Here is an 18,131-nt window from a genome sequence, read left to right on the forward strand (position 1 = left end):
GGAAAATTCCAGAAAACTATGTCATGGCTTTAGAATCATCTGATAGGCTAAATTATATAATTTGAGTCAATTTGAGGTGTACCTGTGGATGTATTTCAAGGCCTACCTTCAAACTCAGTGCCTCTTTGCTTGACATCATGGGAAAATCAAAAGAAATCAGCCAAGACCTCAGAAAGAAATCGAAGACCTCCACAAGTCTGGTTCATCCCTTGGGAGCAATTTCCAAATGCCTGAAGGTACCACGTTTATCTGTACAAACAATAGTACGCAAGTATAAACACCATGGGACCACGCAGCTGTCATACCGCTCAGGAAGGAGACGTGTTCTGTCTCCTAGAGATGAACGTACTTTTGTGCGAAAAGTGCAAATCAATCCCAGAACAACAGCAAAGGACCTTGTGAAGATGCTGGAGGAAACAGGTACAAAAGTATCTATATCCACAGTAAAACGAGTCCTATATCGACATAACCTGAAAGGCTGCTCAGCAAGGAAGAAGCCACTGCTCCAAAACCGCCATAAAAAAGCCAGACTATGGTTTGCAACTGCACATGGGGACAAAGATCGTCATTTTTGGAGAAATGTCCTCTGGTCTGATGAAACAAAAATATAACTGTTTGGCCATAATGACCATTGTTATGTTTGGAGGAAAAAGCGAGAGGCTTGCAAGCCGAAGAAACCATCCCAACCGTGAAGCACGGGGGTGGCAGCATCATGTTGTGGGGGTGCTTTTCTGCAGGAGGGACTAGTGCACTTCACAAAATAGATGGCATCATGAGGCAGGAAAAGTATGTGGCTATATTGAAGCAACATCTCAAGACATCAGTCAGGAAGTTAAAGCTTGGTTGCAAATGGATCTTCCAAATGGACAATGACCCCAAGCATACTTCCAAAGTTGTGGCAAAATGACTTAAGGACAACAAAGTCAAGGTATTTGAGTGGCCATCGCAAAGCCCTGACCTCAATCCTATAGAAAAGCTGTGGGCAGAACTGAAAAAGCATGTGTGTGCAAGGAGGCCTACAAACCTGACTCAGTTGCACCAGCTCTGTCAGGAGGAATGGGCCAAAATTCACCCAACTTATTGTGGGAAGCTTGTGGAAGGCTACACCAAAAAGTTTGACCCAAGTTAAACAATTTAAAGGAAATGCTACCAAATACTGATTGAGTATATGTAAACTTCTGACCCACTGGGAAAGTGATGAAAGAAATAAAATATGAATTAAATCATTCTGTCTACTATTATTCTGACATTTCACATTCTTAAAATAAAGTGGTGATCCTAACTGACCTAAGACAGGGAATTTTTATTATGGTTAAATGTCAGGAATTGTGAAAACTGAGTTTAAATGTATTTGGCAAAGGTGTATGTAAACTTCTGACTTCAACTGTATTTTTACTAAAAGTATTATTATATTGTTGATTGATTGACTATGGATTTCCAAATCTCCCAACAGTGCTATTTGTAGGGTACATTTTTCAATAAATCTTGCTGCACTGTCGGAACTAGAAGCAGTGCCTTGTTAAAGGTTAATTTGTGTAAATTCTTTCTTTCTTAATGCATTTGAGCCAATCAGCTGTGTTGTGACAAGCTTGGGGTGGTATACAGAAGATAGCCCTATTTGGTAAAATACCAAGTCCATATTATAGCAAGAACAGCTCAAATAAACAAAGACAAACGACAGTCCATCATTACTTTAAGACAAGAAATTTAAAAGTTTCTTCAAGTGCAGTCGCAAAAACCACCAAGAGCTATGATGAAACTAGCTCTCATGAGGACCGGCACAGGAAAGGAAGACCCAGAGTTACCTCTGCTTTAGAGGATAAGTTCATTAGAGTTACCAGCCTCAGAAATTGCAGCCCAAATAAATGCTTCACAGAGTTCAAGTAACAGACACATCTCAACATCAACTGTTCAGAGGAGACTGCGTAAATCAGGCCTTCATGGTCGAATTTCTGCAACAACAAAACCCATTACTGAAGGACACCAATAAGAAGAAGAGGCTTGGTTGGGCCAAGAAACACGAGCAGTGGACATTAGACCGGTGGAAATCTGTCCTTTGGTCTGATGAATCTAAATAAGAGATTTTTGGTTCCAACCTCCATGTCTTTGTGAGAAACTGAGTAGGTGAATGGATGATCTCCGCATGTGTGGTTCCGACCGTGAAGCAAGAAGGTGGTGGTGTGATGGTGTGGGGGTGCTTTTCTGGTGACACTGCCAGTGATGTATTTAGAATTCAAGGCACACTTACCCAGCATGTCTACCACAGCATTCTGCAGCGAAACGCCATCCCATCTGGTTTGCACTTAGTGGGACCAGCATTTGTTTTTCAACAGGAAAATGAACAAAAACACACCTCCAGGCTGTGCAAGAGCTACTTGGTCAAGAAGGAGAGTGATGGAGTGTTGCGTCAGATGACCTGGCCTCCACAATTACCCCACCTCAACCCAATTGAGATGGTTTGGGATGAGTTGGACTGCAGAGTGAAGGAAAAGCAGCCAACAAGTGCTCAGCATATGTGGGAACTACTTCAAGACTGTTGGAAAAGCATTCCTCATGAAGCTGGTTGAGAGAATGACAAGAGTGTGCTAAGCTGCCATCAAGGCAAAGGGTGGCTACTTTGAAGAATCTCAAATATAAAATATATTTTGATATATTTAACACTTTTTTGGTTACTACATGATTCCATATGTGTTATTTCATAGTTTCGATATCTTCACTATTATTCTATAATGTAGAACATTGTAAAAAATAAATAAAAACCCTTGAATGAGTAGGTGTGTCCAAACTTTTGACTGGTACTGTACCTCAACTGGTATGCTATCCAGCCCTGGAGTTGTCCCGGACTTAAAGGCTTTAATTGCATCAAGAAGTTCCTCCTTTGCAATTTTGCCCTCACACAAGTCTTTCTGTAAAGCTGTGAATTTTAAACTATTATTAGGAAAACAATTCCTTACAATTAACTTCAGTTGGTGGAAATGGAGGAGACTGAAAAGAGAACACATGCTTAAAGTATTTTGCTTCCTCTTTAAAAAATATAATTAGGTGAATCATGGATGACACATTTGTTAGTTTCTGTAAATTATTTTTGGAAGCATTTCTATGTTGAAGATTCAAAAAGAAATAGGTGCATTTTCACAATTTTCTGTCCAATTCGCTTCATTTGTAATAATATTATACTTGATCGTTCTCGAATAAGTTCTTACATGTTATCCTCGAACTTATTATGTGCATCTATGGTACAGTTTTTTATTGCTATCCATTTGTACTGCTATTTCCTCTAATTCCTTTGTTAATATGAACTATTTTCACTAAAATAGTTTTGGTTTTAAAGATGAGTATTGACTTCCATGACCCCTGAAGGCACATTTAAAAGTGTCCCATACAATAATGGGATCTGCTGTACCTATGTTATGCAGGAAAAAGTCTGTTTTAAAATCCTTTGTCTTGGTTAAAAACAGGTTTTCATCCACTAGGTTTTGATTACATTTCCAATATTCTGTAAGAGTAATGTGGACGGCAATTATTTGATGGTCCAACCAAATTGTGGCTCCTATCAAAACTTTTTTTTACTTTTGGTGCCAGTGTGAATGATACAAGAAAGCAGTCAAGACAACTGGCTTGATTAAGCCTCACGCATGTATATCTCACTAGGTCTGGATTTTTAAGCCTCCATATATCCACTGGTTCTAATGTGTCCATGATATTCGTAATTTCACTAAGTGCATGTAGTGTGATTTCCTTTGAAATCCATTGGGGTACTTAAAACTGTATTATAATCTCCCACCATAATAATAGAGTAATTTGTTGCTTTTGAGTTCCATAGATTAGTATATACTGTATATTTTCAAATAAGTGCTTCATCATTATTTGGACCATATAGATTAATTAGCCACATCTGTTTATCGTTCAATGGCATATTTAAAAGACATACCTTCCTTGCAGATCTGTTTGGACAGTTTGCACATTCGGATCGAAATTGTTATTAGTTAATATCATCACCCCTTTTGAGTTTCTTTGCCCAAGGTGAGTTTCTTTGCCCAAGGTGAGTTTCTTTGCCCAAGGTGAGTTTCTTTGCCCAAGGTGAGTTTCTTTGCCCACTCCATGGTGCAGTGTTAGTTACCACAGTATCAATGTCATTGACATTTTTTCCTCTAATGATTAAATCTCACACTGATTTGCAATCATTGCATCCAATTTAATATTTTCCTTTTTAGTTTCATATCTGCAACACAATCTCCTCCTTTATATTCATAGTGATTAAACTAACTTCAGTGAACCTTTACTGACTGACACCCCTTCCGTACAATTATTTACTTTAACAACCCCCTTTCATATTAAATACATTTAGCAACCTCATTATTTGTATTGTAATGGAACAAAAATTATGATTTATTTTTGCCTGTGGCAGGTGTAATTTGAGTTAGCTTCATTCTAAACTATGGATTTCACACTGCAACCTGCCCTAAATACATAAGAATAAGGACACAAAACTTCACAAAAATAGCTCTTGCGTGCATCAAAAGTTCTTAATAAGGTACGTTACCTGCCAGGCACCCCATGAGTGACTTCAGCACCAGCAGTTTCCATAGCAACATCATCGTCAGATTTCTGGGGTCAAAGACTCACATCCAATCACAAATGTATGGAATCCTTTTGGTACCTTTCTGGGTCTTCACTCTGTATAACAAGAGACAGGTGAAATTAATTCCATGATAAGATACAAAGACAGTCCTTTATTAGCACTTGAGAAAAGTACTATCTACCGCATATTGGTTAAACATTAAAGCTGAAATCCTTAATTGAAACAATTACAAAGATTTCACCCCACCTGTGCTTTGGTAAAAAGATGAGGTATGGACCTGGAGAAATGTAACCACTCTTAAATTCAAAGCGAGCTATGTGTGCAAGGATTGAAGGCAGTTCTACGGTAAAAGAGTGACTTGGAATTTGCAATCATTGGTTTTTGTTTGATATCAAAAGTATAGTTTTAACTATGTTTTAAGGCTATACAGTGTTTGTTTACATTTACTTTGTTTACAATCATTGGCATAAAAAACAAGCTAATATGTTGGGTTCTAATGGGTAACGAAAGTTGAACTAAGCTCATGAGGCATTTCTATATTCTTCAAGAATGAATAGGTACAGTATATATCATTAACTTATAAGTCCTATAATGGATGAAGCAACTAAGTATCTGTTGGGGTAGCCTAGTGGTTAGAGTGTTGGGCTAGTAACCAAAAGGTTGCAAGTTCGAATCCCCGAGCTGACAAAGTACACATCTTTTGTTCTGCTCCTGAACAAGGCAGTTAACACACTGTTCCTAGTCCATCATTGAAAATAAGAATTTGTTCTTAACTGACTTGCCTAGTTAAGTAAAATAAAATTATCAAACTTTAAAGGAATATGATGGCATGCCTCACTTCTAATGACATGACTAGGGCAATGCTTTCTAAACTGTTAACCTTCACGGCAGTGTGTAGCCTACTGTAGACCGTCATTCATATATATTTAGATCTAAAAAAAATGATGAATGTATCAGCAATTAACCTAGCTATTACAGTGAAAGAATACCATGCTATTGTTTGAGGAGAGTGCACAGCTATGAACTTGGAAATGTATTAATTAGGCACATTTGGACAGTCTTGACACACAATTTCGAACAGAAATACAATGGTTGATTGAATCAGTCTAAAACTTTGCACATACACTGCTGCCATCTAGTGGCCAAAATCTAAATTGCGCCTAACCTGGAATAGTACGTTATGGCCTTTCCCTTGCATTTCAAAGATGATGGGCCCCAAAAAAAAAAATTCCAAAAAAAACACGTTTTTTTCTTTGTATTATCTTTAACCAGATCTAATGTGTTATATTATCCTACATTCATTTCACATTTCCACAAACTAAAGAATATGCATATCCTTGCTTCAGGTCCTGAGCTACAGGCAGTTAGATGTGGGTATGTCATTTTAGGTAAAAATTGAAAAAAGGAAGCCTTGAATGTGAACAAAGACATTACTTTGAAAGTATACATCAATTAAAGAATTAAATGATTGAGTTAAAAACTGACTCTATATTCCCTTTCACCCCCCAAAAAACCCATTACATGTACAATGTAACTCTCAATGCACAGACTATCATAAAAAAAATACCTTGCCTATTTAATTTCCTGAAAAGCTACAGAGGCAAAAATAGCACAGATTTCATGTTTGGCACAAAGTAATTACGAGTAACATGCATTCCCATACCCATGAAAAATACAGTTCCAGCCACACCTATTTTTAAGCCTATTTTGGTAGCTCCCTCTTGAACATACACTTAATAATACCAATTCACTTCTACGTTCATAAACGTTGCATGCCACAGCAGGAGATGAGGTGTAAAAAAAATGTCAGTGATCCCAGTGTCAGTGTCAGATGTGTTTAATTCCCCAGCAGAAATACCAGGGGTATCGCCATGGAATCTGTACCCAAACCTGAGGGGCCTTCATTGTTTCAGAGGGATAGTAATTATCTGAGTGCTCCAGGCCATTGATGTAAAGAGCAGCAGAGAAGATGGGGGGGGGGGGGCTGCAGGGGATAAAAATAAAATCAATGCCATCCATAGACACAGTGTCCCATGGCAGTACTTTTACAACATTAGCTTACTGAAACCTGCTGCCCTACAGACAATATAATACTTACTCATTTACATCGGGACAGGAAACTGCATTCTATGTTCGGTAGGAAAGTAGTGTATGGTGAACTTTGAAACGTGGTAATTTTGTTATTGTCAGTCTTTAAATAAGTATTTCATATTGTTATGCCTCTGCTGTTGAAAGACAAATATGATCCAATTAGGATTTATTCAGAAGCTGACAACTAATTGCTGCATTGTTTAAATTGTAATTACACATTTCCCTCTCATCTCCTCTGCTCAACTCCAACCCCAAAAAACAACACGTTTTTGGAGAGGACATAATAATATGTGTACATCTCAAAATGAGTGATTATTCAAAGTAACTCAAATGAAAAAATAAGTTTATAAGATAGTTCCTCTTTTCAGGGTCTCTCAAAGATTTGCACAGACTTTGTCAACAGCTAACTGTTTCACGTGCTGATGTTTGAGCCTTTGTTATTTCCTCGAGTGACAAAGGTATATCTAAATCAGTGATGGACTATTATCTACGTGTCCTCTGTGACTGAGAGTTCTGTCATCAGAGGCCCCAATTCAATCAATTATAAACAAATGTAAAACCGCACTGAGGGTTATCTCAGAATGTTTACACTGTCTGGGAGATGTTCCTCTTAAGGACCTTGTCATTGCATAAAAAGTGCCAAATTGTGATAGATATTGGTTTCAGTAGCAGGGAGATGAAGTAGAGATGTAAATGAAACAGAGTGGGAGCAGGCAGTTGGATGTACAGTATGCAGCTTGCTACAGAGTCTGAGAGAACAACACAGAATAAGTCTGAGGCAAATGTCAGAAGCTGCCTCTGGAAAAGCTGTGTACACTCGTTACAAAGGCAATACAGCAATATGACAAGCTAAGTAATGCAATGTACAATTTGCAAAGCTTCTCTAGAAAACTAGCTGTAATGATCCCATGTCCCCTAGGTAAATACATGTTTATTCATGGAGTCTAGTATATAATAACAACCCACACCATTCCATTACACCGCAAACAGGCTCTTGTTGGCTTTTCACTATCTAAACAGAGGCAGAAGCAGCATTGGAAAGTCTTCTTCAGTTCTTGCTTACTGAATTGTAATACTACATTTCAAAGACACGCTTGAGCAATGCAATAATCATAGGTTCCAAAACACTAGGAGCAAGAAATCAATATGAGACCAGAATATTGTATTTTCTTCACTTTCAGAAAAATATGGTCTGAAATTTAAGCCTGGATTTGTCAGTGGGTCACATTTAATATCTTATATTTATTTAAATCAGCGTCCTCTAATTAATTAATCCCTCTCCCTGAAGATTCAAGCTATATTTCATCACTTTGCATATTGACAAGATGTATTTCCTTTACAACAGCTGGATGAACTGGTTGCAAAATCTGCCATTTATTTGCACCACCTCAATCACACACCATAACTTTATGAAGACGTAAGGTTACTTACATAAACCCAGTTCTCCAATAAAAGAGTTAGGTACTGTATCTAATTATGGGAAACACGTTGGGCATGACCAAGCACAGAAGCTCCAATGACACCACATCTGTCAAATAAAGACAGGTCCCAGAAGTGACAGGGGAGCTCCGCCTCCCTCATATAAACCACTGCAGAACCTAGACATGACATTCTCGTTCTCTTCCACATGAAAACCACATTAGAAGCTATCCTCAGCAAGTCTGGATTATCTGTCTCCTAATCAACATTTCACCACAAACTGTCACGTTCCTGACCTGTTTTCTCTTGTTTTGTATGTCTTTATTGGTCAGGGCGTGAGTGTTGGGTGGGTAGTCTGTTTTGTATTTCTATGTTGGGTTTTGTGTTCGGCCTGGTATGATTCTCAATTAGAGACAGGTGTGTATCGTTTGTCTCTGATTGAGAGTCATACTAAGGCAGCCAGGGTTTCACTGGGGTTTTGTGGGTGTTTGTTTCCTGTGTCAGTGTTTGGACCACACAGGACTGTTTTGAGGTATGTCACGTTTGTTGTTTTGTAGTTTGTAGTGTTTTCTTGTTATTTACATTAAACATGTACAATTATCAATCCGCATCTTGGTCCGATCCATGCTCCTCCTCGTCTGAGGAGGAGAACGACTTTGACAGCCATTACAGAAACACCCACCACAACAGGACCAAGCGGATTGGAGCCGGAGGAAAGGAACTAAAGCAATGGAGAGAAGAGGAATGGAGTTGGGAACAAATATTCAACGGAGAAGGACCCTGGGCTAAGGTTGGTGTGAATCGCCGCTCGCGGGAGGAGAAGGCAGCCACAGCCCAGGAGCGGTGGATTGAGGAGGCAGCACGTATGAGAGGCTGGAAGCCCGAGAGGCTCACCCAAAAATTTATTGGGGGGGGGCTAAAGGGGAGTGTGGCGAAGCCGGGTTGGATACCTGAGCCAACTCCCCGGGCTTGCCGTGGAGTAAGAGGGCGTCGTACTGGTCAGACACTGTGTTATGCGGTAAAGCGCACGGTGTCCCCAGTACGCGTGCTTAGCCCAGTGCGGGCTATTCCACCTTGCCGCACTGGGAGGGCTAGGTTGGGCATCGAGCCGAGTGCCATGAAGCCGGCCCAACGTATCTGGTCTCCAGTACGTCTCCTCGGGCCGGCGTACATGGCACCAGCCTTACAGGTGGTGTCCCCGGTTCGCCTGCATAGCCCAGTGCGGGCTATTCCACCTCGCCGCACTGGCAGGGCTACGGGGACCATTCAACCTGGTAAGGTTGGGGAGGCTCGGTGCTCAAGAGCACGTGTCCTCCTTCACGGTCCGGTATATCCGGCGCCACCTTCCCACCCCAGCTCAGTACCACCAGTGCCTACACCACGCACCAGGCTTCCAGTGCATCTCCAGAGCCCTGTTCCTCTTCCACGCACTCTCCCTATGGTGCGTGTCTCCAGCCCAGTGCCTCCAGTTCCGGCACCACGCACCAAGCCTCCTGTGCGTCTCCAGAGCCCTGGACGCACTGTTCCTTCTCCCCGCACTCGCCCTGAGGTGCGTGCCCTCAGCCCGGTACCTCCAGTTCCGGTACCACGCACCAGGCCTAGAGTGCGCCACGAGAGTCCAGTGTGCCCTGTTCCTGTTCCCCGCACTCGCCCTGAGGTGCGTGCCCTCAGCCCGGTACCTCCAGTTCCGGTACCACGCACCAGGCCTATAGTGCGTCTCAGCCGGCCAGAGTCTGCCGTCTGCCCAGCGGTGCCTGAACGGCCCGTCTGCCCAGCGGTGCCTGAACTGCCCGTCTGCCCAGCGGCGCCTGAACTGCCCGTCTGCCAAGCGCCATCTGAGCCATCCGTCTCCATAGCGCCATCTGAGCCATCCGTCTCCCCAGCGCCATCTGAGCCATCCGTCTCCCCAGTGCCGTCTGAGCCATCCGTCTCCCCAGTGCCGTCTGAGCCATCCGTCTCCCCAGTGCCGTCTGAGCCATCCGTCTGCCCAGTGCCGTCTGAGCCATCCGTCTGTCCCGAGCCATTAGAGCCGCCCGTCTGTCCCGAGCCGTCAGAGCCGATAGTCAGTCAGGAGCCGCTAGAGCCAGTCGTCAGTCAGGATCTGCCAGGGCCGCCAACCAGACAGGATCTGCCAGAGACGCCAACCAGACAGGATCTGCCAGAGACGCCAACCAGACAGGATCTGCCAGACGCCAACCAGACAGGATCTGCCAGAGACGCCAACCAGACAGGATCTGCCAGAGACGCCAACCAGACAGGATCTGCCAGAGACGCCAACCAGACAGGATCTGCCAGAGACGCCAACCAGACAGGATCTGCCGGAGCCGTCAGACAGTCATGAGCTGCCCTACAGTCATGAGCTGCCCTACAGTCATGAGCTGCCCTACAGTCATGAGCTGCCCTACAGTCATGAGCTGCCCTACAGTCAGGAGCTGCCAGTCAGTCCGGAGCTGCTGCCCCTTATCCCGGAGCTGCTGCCCCTTATCCCGGAGCTGCTGCCCCTTATCCCGGAGCTGCTGCCCCTTATCCCGGAGCTGCTGCCCCTTATCCCGATGCTGCCCCTTTATTTAGGTGGGTTGAGTTGGAGGGTGGTCATTGGGAGGGGGATACGGAAGCGGGGAGTGACTATGGTGGGGTGGGGACCTCGTCCACCGCCAGAGCCGCCACCGTGGACAGACGCCCACCCAGACCCTCCCCTAGACTTTGTGCTGGTGCGCCCGGAGTTCGCACCTTAAGGGGGGGGTTCTGTCACGTTCCTGACCTGTTTTCTCTTGTTTTGTATGTCTTTATTGGTCAGGGCGTGAGTGTTGGGTGGGTAGTCTGTTTTGTATTTCTATGTTGGGTTTTGTGTTCGGCCTGGTATGATTCTCAATTAGAGACAGGTGTGTATCGTTTGTCTCTGATTGAGAGTCATACTAAGGCAGCCAGGGTTTCACTGGGGTTTTGTGGGTGTTTGTTTCCTGTGTCAGTGTTTGGACCACACAGGACTGTTTTGAGGTATGTCACGTTTGTTGTTTTGTAGTTTGTAGTGTTTTCTTGTTATTTACATTAAACATGTACAATTATCAATCCGCATCTTGGTCCGATCCATGCTCCTCCTCGTCTGAGGAGGAGAACGACTTTGACAGCCATTACACAAACATTACAAATGAATGACATACGCACCATTTAATGACGTACTATGCAGAAATTGGTTCGCCATTTCCTGGTTTCTAAAATTCTAATAGTTCGGTTAATTCAGTTTATGCGACAAAACAAGCAAGTATAGTGTAGATAATCATTGTACCATCTAAACTGCTGTGACATATATTTTACATAATAAAAATATATTATTTTCAGCTGTTTGAACGGGGTGTACAAAACCGAAAGTAAAAGACGCAAAAACAAAACTTAAGAATGGGAAGCATAGAAATAGTGCACATAGAACAGATCTACCGCTTCTTAGATTTGCTTTCAATGAGAATGACAGATCTATAACACAAAAAGTTACATATTGCAGCTTTAAATATCTTTGTAACCTGGGGGCTGTCCTATGAGATGCTTTTCTTGTTGGGCAATGTCCTTAATTTGTGTGACAGACATGACATGATAGTGTATCAAATGATGCGTGCTGAGCAATGGAGATCAGATAACTGACCATTGATTAGCCTTCCCAAATGATGTATACCTATAGTTAACAGGATACATACATCATAGCATATGCTTATGGTGATATCCTATTATGGTAATAATAGCACAGACCTATGAGACAAAGGTAGGCTCAACATTGACAATAAATTATGCCTCAACAGAGTTAAGTGAATGAGAGAATGAGTTATTACATAAGCTATTGTATAATGATCAGATATTGTATTTTACTGCACTTGTAATGCTTGAGTAATGACTACTGGTGTCCTAATTAATCACAAACCATATGAACTTCAACAGTGATAAAGGTTTTTACAGACTTGGTCTACCAGACATTTCTCTACCATGGGTTTTCAACTTGGATGTCTTTCTCTCATTGTCCTGCCACAAGCAGTCTATTGCTTGAATAGAAAGGTACACGGGGTACCAAGAGCCATCTCACACCATGACAGCATTAGAAAAGTCCCTCTCAGGGTCGAGCACATTCATTAATGGGCACAGAAACGTTCAAAACTGTTGTAAGGAAGAACACACAATAGCTACCTAGGGCTTCAACTTCCAAAAATACATAGTCACATTGTCCTTCTTAGCAGCCTGATTACAACCTATCTCTCAACGTGATCAAGAGAAAGGACATGATTGTGGACTACAGGAAAAAGAAGACCGAGCACGCCCCCATTCTTATTGACGGGGCTGCAGTGGAGCAGGTTGAGTGCTTCAAGTTCCTTGGTGTCCACATCACCAACAAACTAACATGGTCCAAGCACACCAAGACAGTCGTGCAGAGGACACGACAAAAGCTATTCCCCCTCAGGAGACTGAAAATATTTGGCATTGGTCCTCAGATTCTCAAAAGGTTCTACAGCTGCACCATTGAGAGCATCCTGGCTGGTTGCATCAATGCCTGGAATGGCAACTGCTCGGCCTCCGACCGCAAGACACTACAGAGGGTAGTGCAAACGGCCCAGTACATTGCTGGGGCCAAGCTTCCTGCCATCCAAGACCTCTATACCATGCGGTGTCAGAGGAAGGCCCTAAAAATGGTCCTAGTCATAGACTGTTCTCTCTGCTACCGCACGGCAAGCGGTACCGGAGCGCCAAGTCTAGGTCCAAGAGGCTTCTAAACAGCTTTTATCCCCAAGCCATAAGACTCCTGAACACCTAATCAAGTGGCTACCCAGACTATTTGCATTGCCCCCCCTCTCCCCCTCTTTTACACCCCTGCTATTCTCTGTTGTTATCATCTATGCATAGTCAATTTAATAACTCTACCTTCATGCACATATTACCTCAACTAACCGGCGGCCCCGCACATTGACTCTGTACCGGTACTCCCCTGTATATAGTCTCACTATTGTTATTTTACTGCTGCTCTTTAAATTACTTGTTACTTTTATTTCTTATGTTTTTTTTACAACTGCATTGTTGGTTAGGGGCTCGTAAGTAAGCATTTCACTGTAAGGTCTACATATGTTGTATTCGGCGCATGTGACTAATACAATTTGATTTGATTTGGTTCTTTGTATGTAACCTTCTTGTCTGAAACACTTCCTGTCTGTAAGAATCCCATTATACTCTGCTCTACTCTGTCTGGACACAGTGCATTGCCGTAGCTTGACTTTTTGTATAACCACCATAACGAACATCAGAATAGAGGAGCAGACAGCTTAGAGCTAAAACACAGCACACAAATCCCTTTCTTATAAAGCTGTGCAGCCTCTGCCAGCTTGGAGAAACAGAGAAACTACTATAACACTGCTCAACTATCAAGATGTCCAAGAGTTCTGTTGCTGACACAATTGCTGTACTGTTTGGAGGTACAGGAAATGATTCACGAAGCCTGTTCTGATCCTCATTTAGAAGTAAGTTGATCAATAAATATTCCAGTAATATTCACAATAATATTGATTGAATATCCAGAAGTACTGACTAGAACTACAAGCTACAAGTATCAACTAGTAGTATTAATCACTTCTCAAAGTTAAATCTACCAGAATACCTGTAGACTGGTCCCATCTGTATGTGCTTTAGTAGCCAACTCCTCTGACTATCTTTGTCATGTCATGTCATGTCATGTTATACCATACATATGGCATGAAGGCCACAGTCAGAGGAATTGGCTGAAGCACTAACATACCTAAGACCAGGCTAGAACATCAGTGTCTCATGTTACTAACAGAATGGTATCTACTCCTGATAAAAGCACCAGCTTGTCACGACTTCTGCCGAAGTCGAAGCCTCTCCTTGTTCTGGCGGTGCTCGGCGGTCGACGTCACCGGTCTTCTAGCCATCATTGATCCATTTTTCATTTTCCATTGGTTTTGTCTTGTCTTCCTACACACCTGGTTTCAATCCCACTGATTACCTGTTGTGTATTTAACCCTCTGTTTCCCCTCATGTCTTTGTCAGAGATTGTTTGATGTTCAGTTTCGTGTTTGTATTGGTGTGCGACGGGTCCTCGTACCCACTTTGTTTTATTGTTATTATAGTTTTGGAGTTATGTTTTATTTATTGTTATTAAACAACTCCATTACCTTAAGTTTGATTCTCCTGCGCCTGACTTCCCTGCCACCTATACACACGACTCTGACACAGCTGAAACACAGTGGGTGTTATCAGTGGTGACTAGATGTTGGGCAGTGGACAATTAAAGTAACTGCCAAGTGAAAATCTCACTTAGAAAAATTTATATTCTGTTAAAGATGCACTATCCAGAAATTGCTCAGACATTTCTGGGTCAAAAATTCTAACAGTTCAACTAATTTCAGTTTATGTAATAAAACAAGCAAGTATAGTGTAGAGAACCATTGCACCATCTAAACCGCTGTGAAATATATTTTCCATAAGCAAAATATTTTATTTTCCACTGTTTGAAGCTGGTGTACAAAAATTAAAGTAAAAGACGCAATAAACTCAATTTAAGAACAGAAAGCATAGAAATAGCACACATAGAACAGACCTACTGCTTCTTAGATTTGCTTTCAATGAGAATGACAGCCCTAAAACACACATTTCTATATGAATTTGGTCGAGTCGCCCAAAAAGTTACATATTGCATCTATAACTCATGTCCAAATAATGTTGTTGACTCGTCCTATACTTGTATTTGTGGCCAAAGCATAAATTGTAGGAAAAACACTTAAAACCCCCCTCTTTAAACTTATTTCAGAAGACTGTTTAAAAAATGCTTGCTATTTCCTCATAGAACATGGGTTATCTCCCTGAGGAGGATGAGCTGGTCTAGAGGAGGATGAACTGGCCAATCAGCGGGCCTACTTGCATGAATATCTTTAATGACTGTTATATGCCCACACCATTCCAACACAGAACAGCTGCTATTTAACATAATGAATTACCATTTTTGGTAAGGAAAACTATTTCACTCATGTTCTAAGTAATTATAGGTCATATTTCAAAGAAAGCTGGAAACACTGGGCAGTTACTGTAAGTCACATAGACCATCCAGGGGAGTGATATAACCAGCTCCATCACTAATACATCAGTATGTCTCTCAAACCCATGTTCACTGGGCTGTCGCGCACAAGCCGCATTACAATATAATGTGTTTCCTCATTATTAAACCCAATGGAAGCTGAACAACTTGAGTCGTGTGCAGTAATTGAACTCCATATAATGAGGTCAAAGTATGCAGCATTACCCTTTCTGTGAGGTCAAGAATACAGCATCAACATCAATATGAGGTTAACGGAGGTTTGGAATCAATTAATTTTTCAAACTAGAAAATGCCAAAGCCTTGTTAACCACCAAGCCCCCACCAATCCTCTCCCTCAACTATACTTGACATGGATGCTTGAATTCCCTCGCAGACGAGACAGTAAAAAAATTGACTATTTCACACCATGACAATTGTCCCAGATTCACATGGATAAATAAAGAATATAAATAATAAAATAGTTGCATTCATAAGAAAACTGAATCAAACCCAAGGTTCACCTGCACAGTAAATAATTCACCTGCCATACAGTATATGGACATTTCCATTGATAAAATTAATATGAAACAGACCCTTTGGATTATTCAAGATGGGTTAAATAGCTGACCTTTTTAACATGTCCAGCACAGAGGAGAATTTTTATAACCTGCTGTGATTTATGTGTATTTGACTGCAGATACTTGATGCTGCGTTGCTTTGTACATTTGTAAGGCCGACTAGATAATGCTGCATGCTGCAAAGTAGTTTTTATAAACACTAAGCCATTCTGGTGGCTTACTTCCCTTGAATGCAGCGGTCAATTATTTAACCTCAGGAGTCATATTTTCAGCCTTTCTAGAAGGCATAACGTGTCCACCAGTGTTATCCTCCTGGATAACGTGTTCATATCATTCTTTGCCTTTGATGCCCTTTCAGTTGACTTTCTGTCAATCACCCTGGTAATTTCCCACGTTTGAAATACACCCGAATGAATAAGAACTTCCCTCATCTTTTAATTGCAGCACTAGGAGGTCAGTATTTTAAAATTTGCATGTACCGTATATTTCATGAGCTTCTGTAACGTTCGTCATATTCCTCCTCCTCGGACGAGGAGGAGCATGGATCGGACCAATACGCAGCGAGGTATGTAGACATAATGAATATTTATTAAAGCAAAGACGAACATACGAAGAACACTTGAATAGAAACAAAACAACAAAACGACGTAGACAGACCTGAACTTGAGAACTTACATAGACACAAAGAACGCACGAACAGGAAAGACTAGCCAAACGAACGAACAAACGAAACAGTCCCGTGTGGTGCAAACAGACACAGACACAGGAACAATCACCCACAAACAAACAGTGAGAACAGCCTACCTTAATATGGTTCTCAATCAGAGGAAACGTTAAACACCTGCCCCTAATTGAGAACCATATCAGGCAACACATTTAACCCAACATAGAAACACATAACATAGACTACCCACCCAGCTCACGTCCTGACCAACTAAACAACGTTCAAAAACAACGGAAAACAGGTCAGGAACGTGACAGGTTCGCTGAAAACATTAGCCAAGACATTTCCCCTTATATGAGCAACAGGGGACATTTTACTATCTGTGTAAATGAAAGAAGTACACAAATAGTACTCATGCTGTACAGTGTGTCATACCTCTACCAATAAACATGTTTTTTGCTCTGAATATTCATAATTGAACAAATAGAGCCATCAGCACACCAATGTCGCTCTTGCTGCGGGTGATTCCCTGATCCACCTCTACGCAGACGACACCATTCTGTATACATCTGGCCCTTCTTCGGACACTGTGTTAACTAACCAAACGAGCTTCAATGCCATACAACACCCCTTCCATGGCCTCCAACTGCTCTTAAACGCTAGTAAAACCAAATGAATGCTTTTCAACTGTTCACTGCCCGCACCCTCCCACCCAACTAGCATCACTACTCTGGACGGTTCTGACTTATGTGGACAACTACAAATACCTAGGTGTCTGGCTAGACTGTAAACTGTCCTTCCAGACTCATATTAAACATCTCCAATCCAAAATTAAATCTAGAATCGGCTTCCTATTTCGCAACAAAGCCTCCTTTACTCACGCCGCCAAACATACCCTCGTAAAACTGACTATGCTACCGATCCTCGACTTTGGCGATGTCGTTTACAAAATAGCTTCCAATACTCTACTCAGCAAACTGGATGCAGTCTATCAGTGCCATCTGTTTTGTTACCAAAGCCCCTTACACCACCCACCACTGCGACCTGTATGCTCTAGTCGGCTGGCCCTCGCTCCATATTTGTCGCCAGACCCACTGGCTCCAGGTCATCTATAAGTCTATGCTAGGTAAAGCTCCGCCTTAACTCAGCTCACTGGTCATGATATAAACACCCACCCGTAGCACGCGCTCCAGCAGGTATATCTCACTGGTCATCCCCAAAGCCAACACCTCCTTTGACCGCCTTTCCTTCCAGTTCTCTGCTGCCAATGACTGGAACGAATTGCAAAAATCGTTGAAGCTGGAGACATATATTTCCCTCACTAACTTTAAATATCAGCTAACAGATCGCTGCAGCTGTACATAGCCCATCTGTAAATAGCCTACCCAATCTACGTACCTCATCCCCATATTGTTTTTATTTACCTTTCTGCTCTTTTGCACCCGAGTATTTCTACTTGCACATCATCATCTGTACATCTTTCACTCCAGTGGTAATTTGCTAAATTGTAATTACTTCGCTACTATGGCCTATTTATTGCCTTACATTGTCACGCCATTTGCACACACTGTATATAGACTTTTTAAAATGTTTTATTGTGTTATTGACTGTACGCTTGTTTAGTCCATGTGTAACTCTGTGTTGTTGTTTGTGTCGCACAGCTTTGCTTTATCTTGGCCAGGTCGCAGTTGTAAATGAGAACTTGTTCTCAACTAGCTTACATGGTTAAATAAAGGT

The 18,131-nt window shown here is 42.0% G+C and overlaps 1 protein-coding gene across 3 annotated transcripts in view; it reads right to left on the reverse strand.

The window, feature by feature from the left end:
* Nucleotides 1-18,131, reverse strand: part of LOC139555969 (contactin-4-like) — a 255,013-nt gene that overhangs the window by 204,214 nt on the left and 32,668 nt on the right. For all 3 annotated transcript variants that reach the window (XM_071369404.1, XM_071369411.1, XM_071369394.1), the window contains exon 2: nucleotides 4,544-4,677. In XM_071369404.1, coding sequence (XP_071225505.1) covers nucleotides 4,544-4,598 — 55 coding nt within the window. In that variant the 5' untranslated portion in view covers nucleotides 4,599-4,677. The remainder of the gene's footprint in view (nucleotides 1-4,543; nucleotides 4,678-18,131) is intronic.

Source organism: Salvelinus alpinus, chromosome 2, assembly GCF_045679555.1.
Source record: "Salvelinus alpinus chromosome 2, SLU_Salpinus.1, whole genome shotgun sequence".
NCBI lineage: Eukaryota > Metazoa > Chordata > Actinopteri > Salmoniformes > Salmonidae > Salvelinus > Salvelinus alpinus.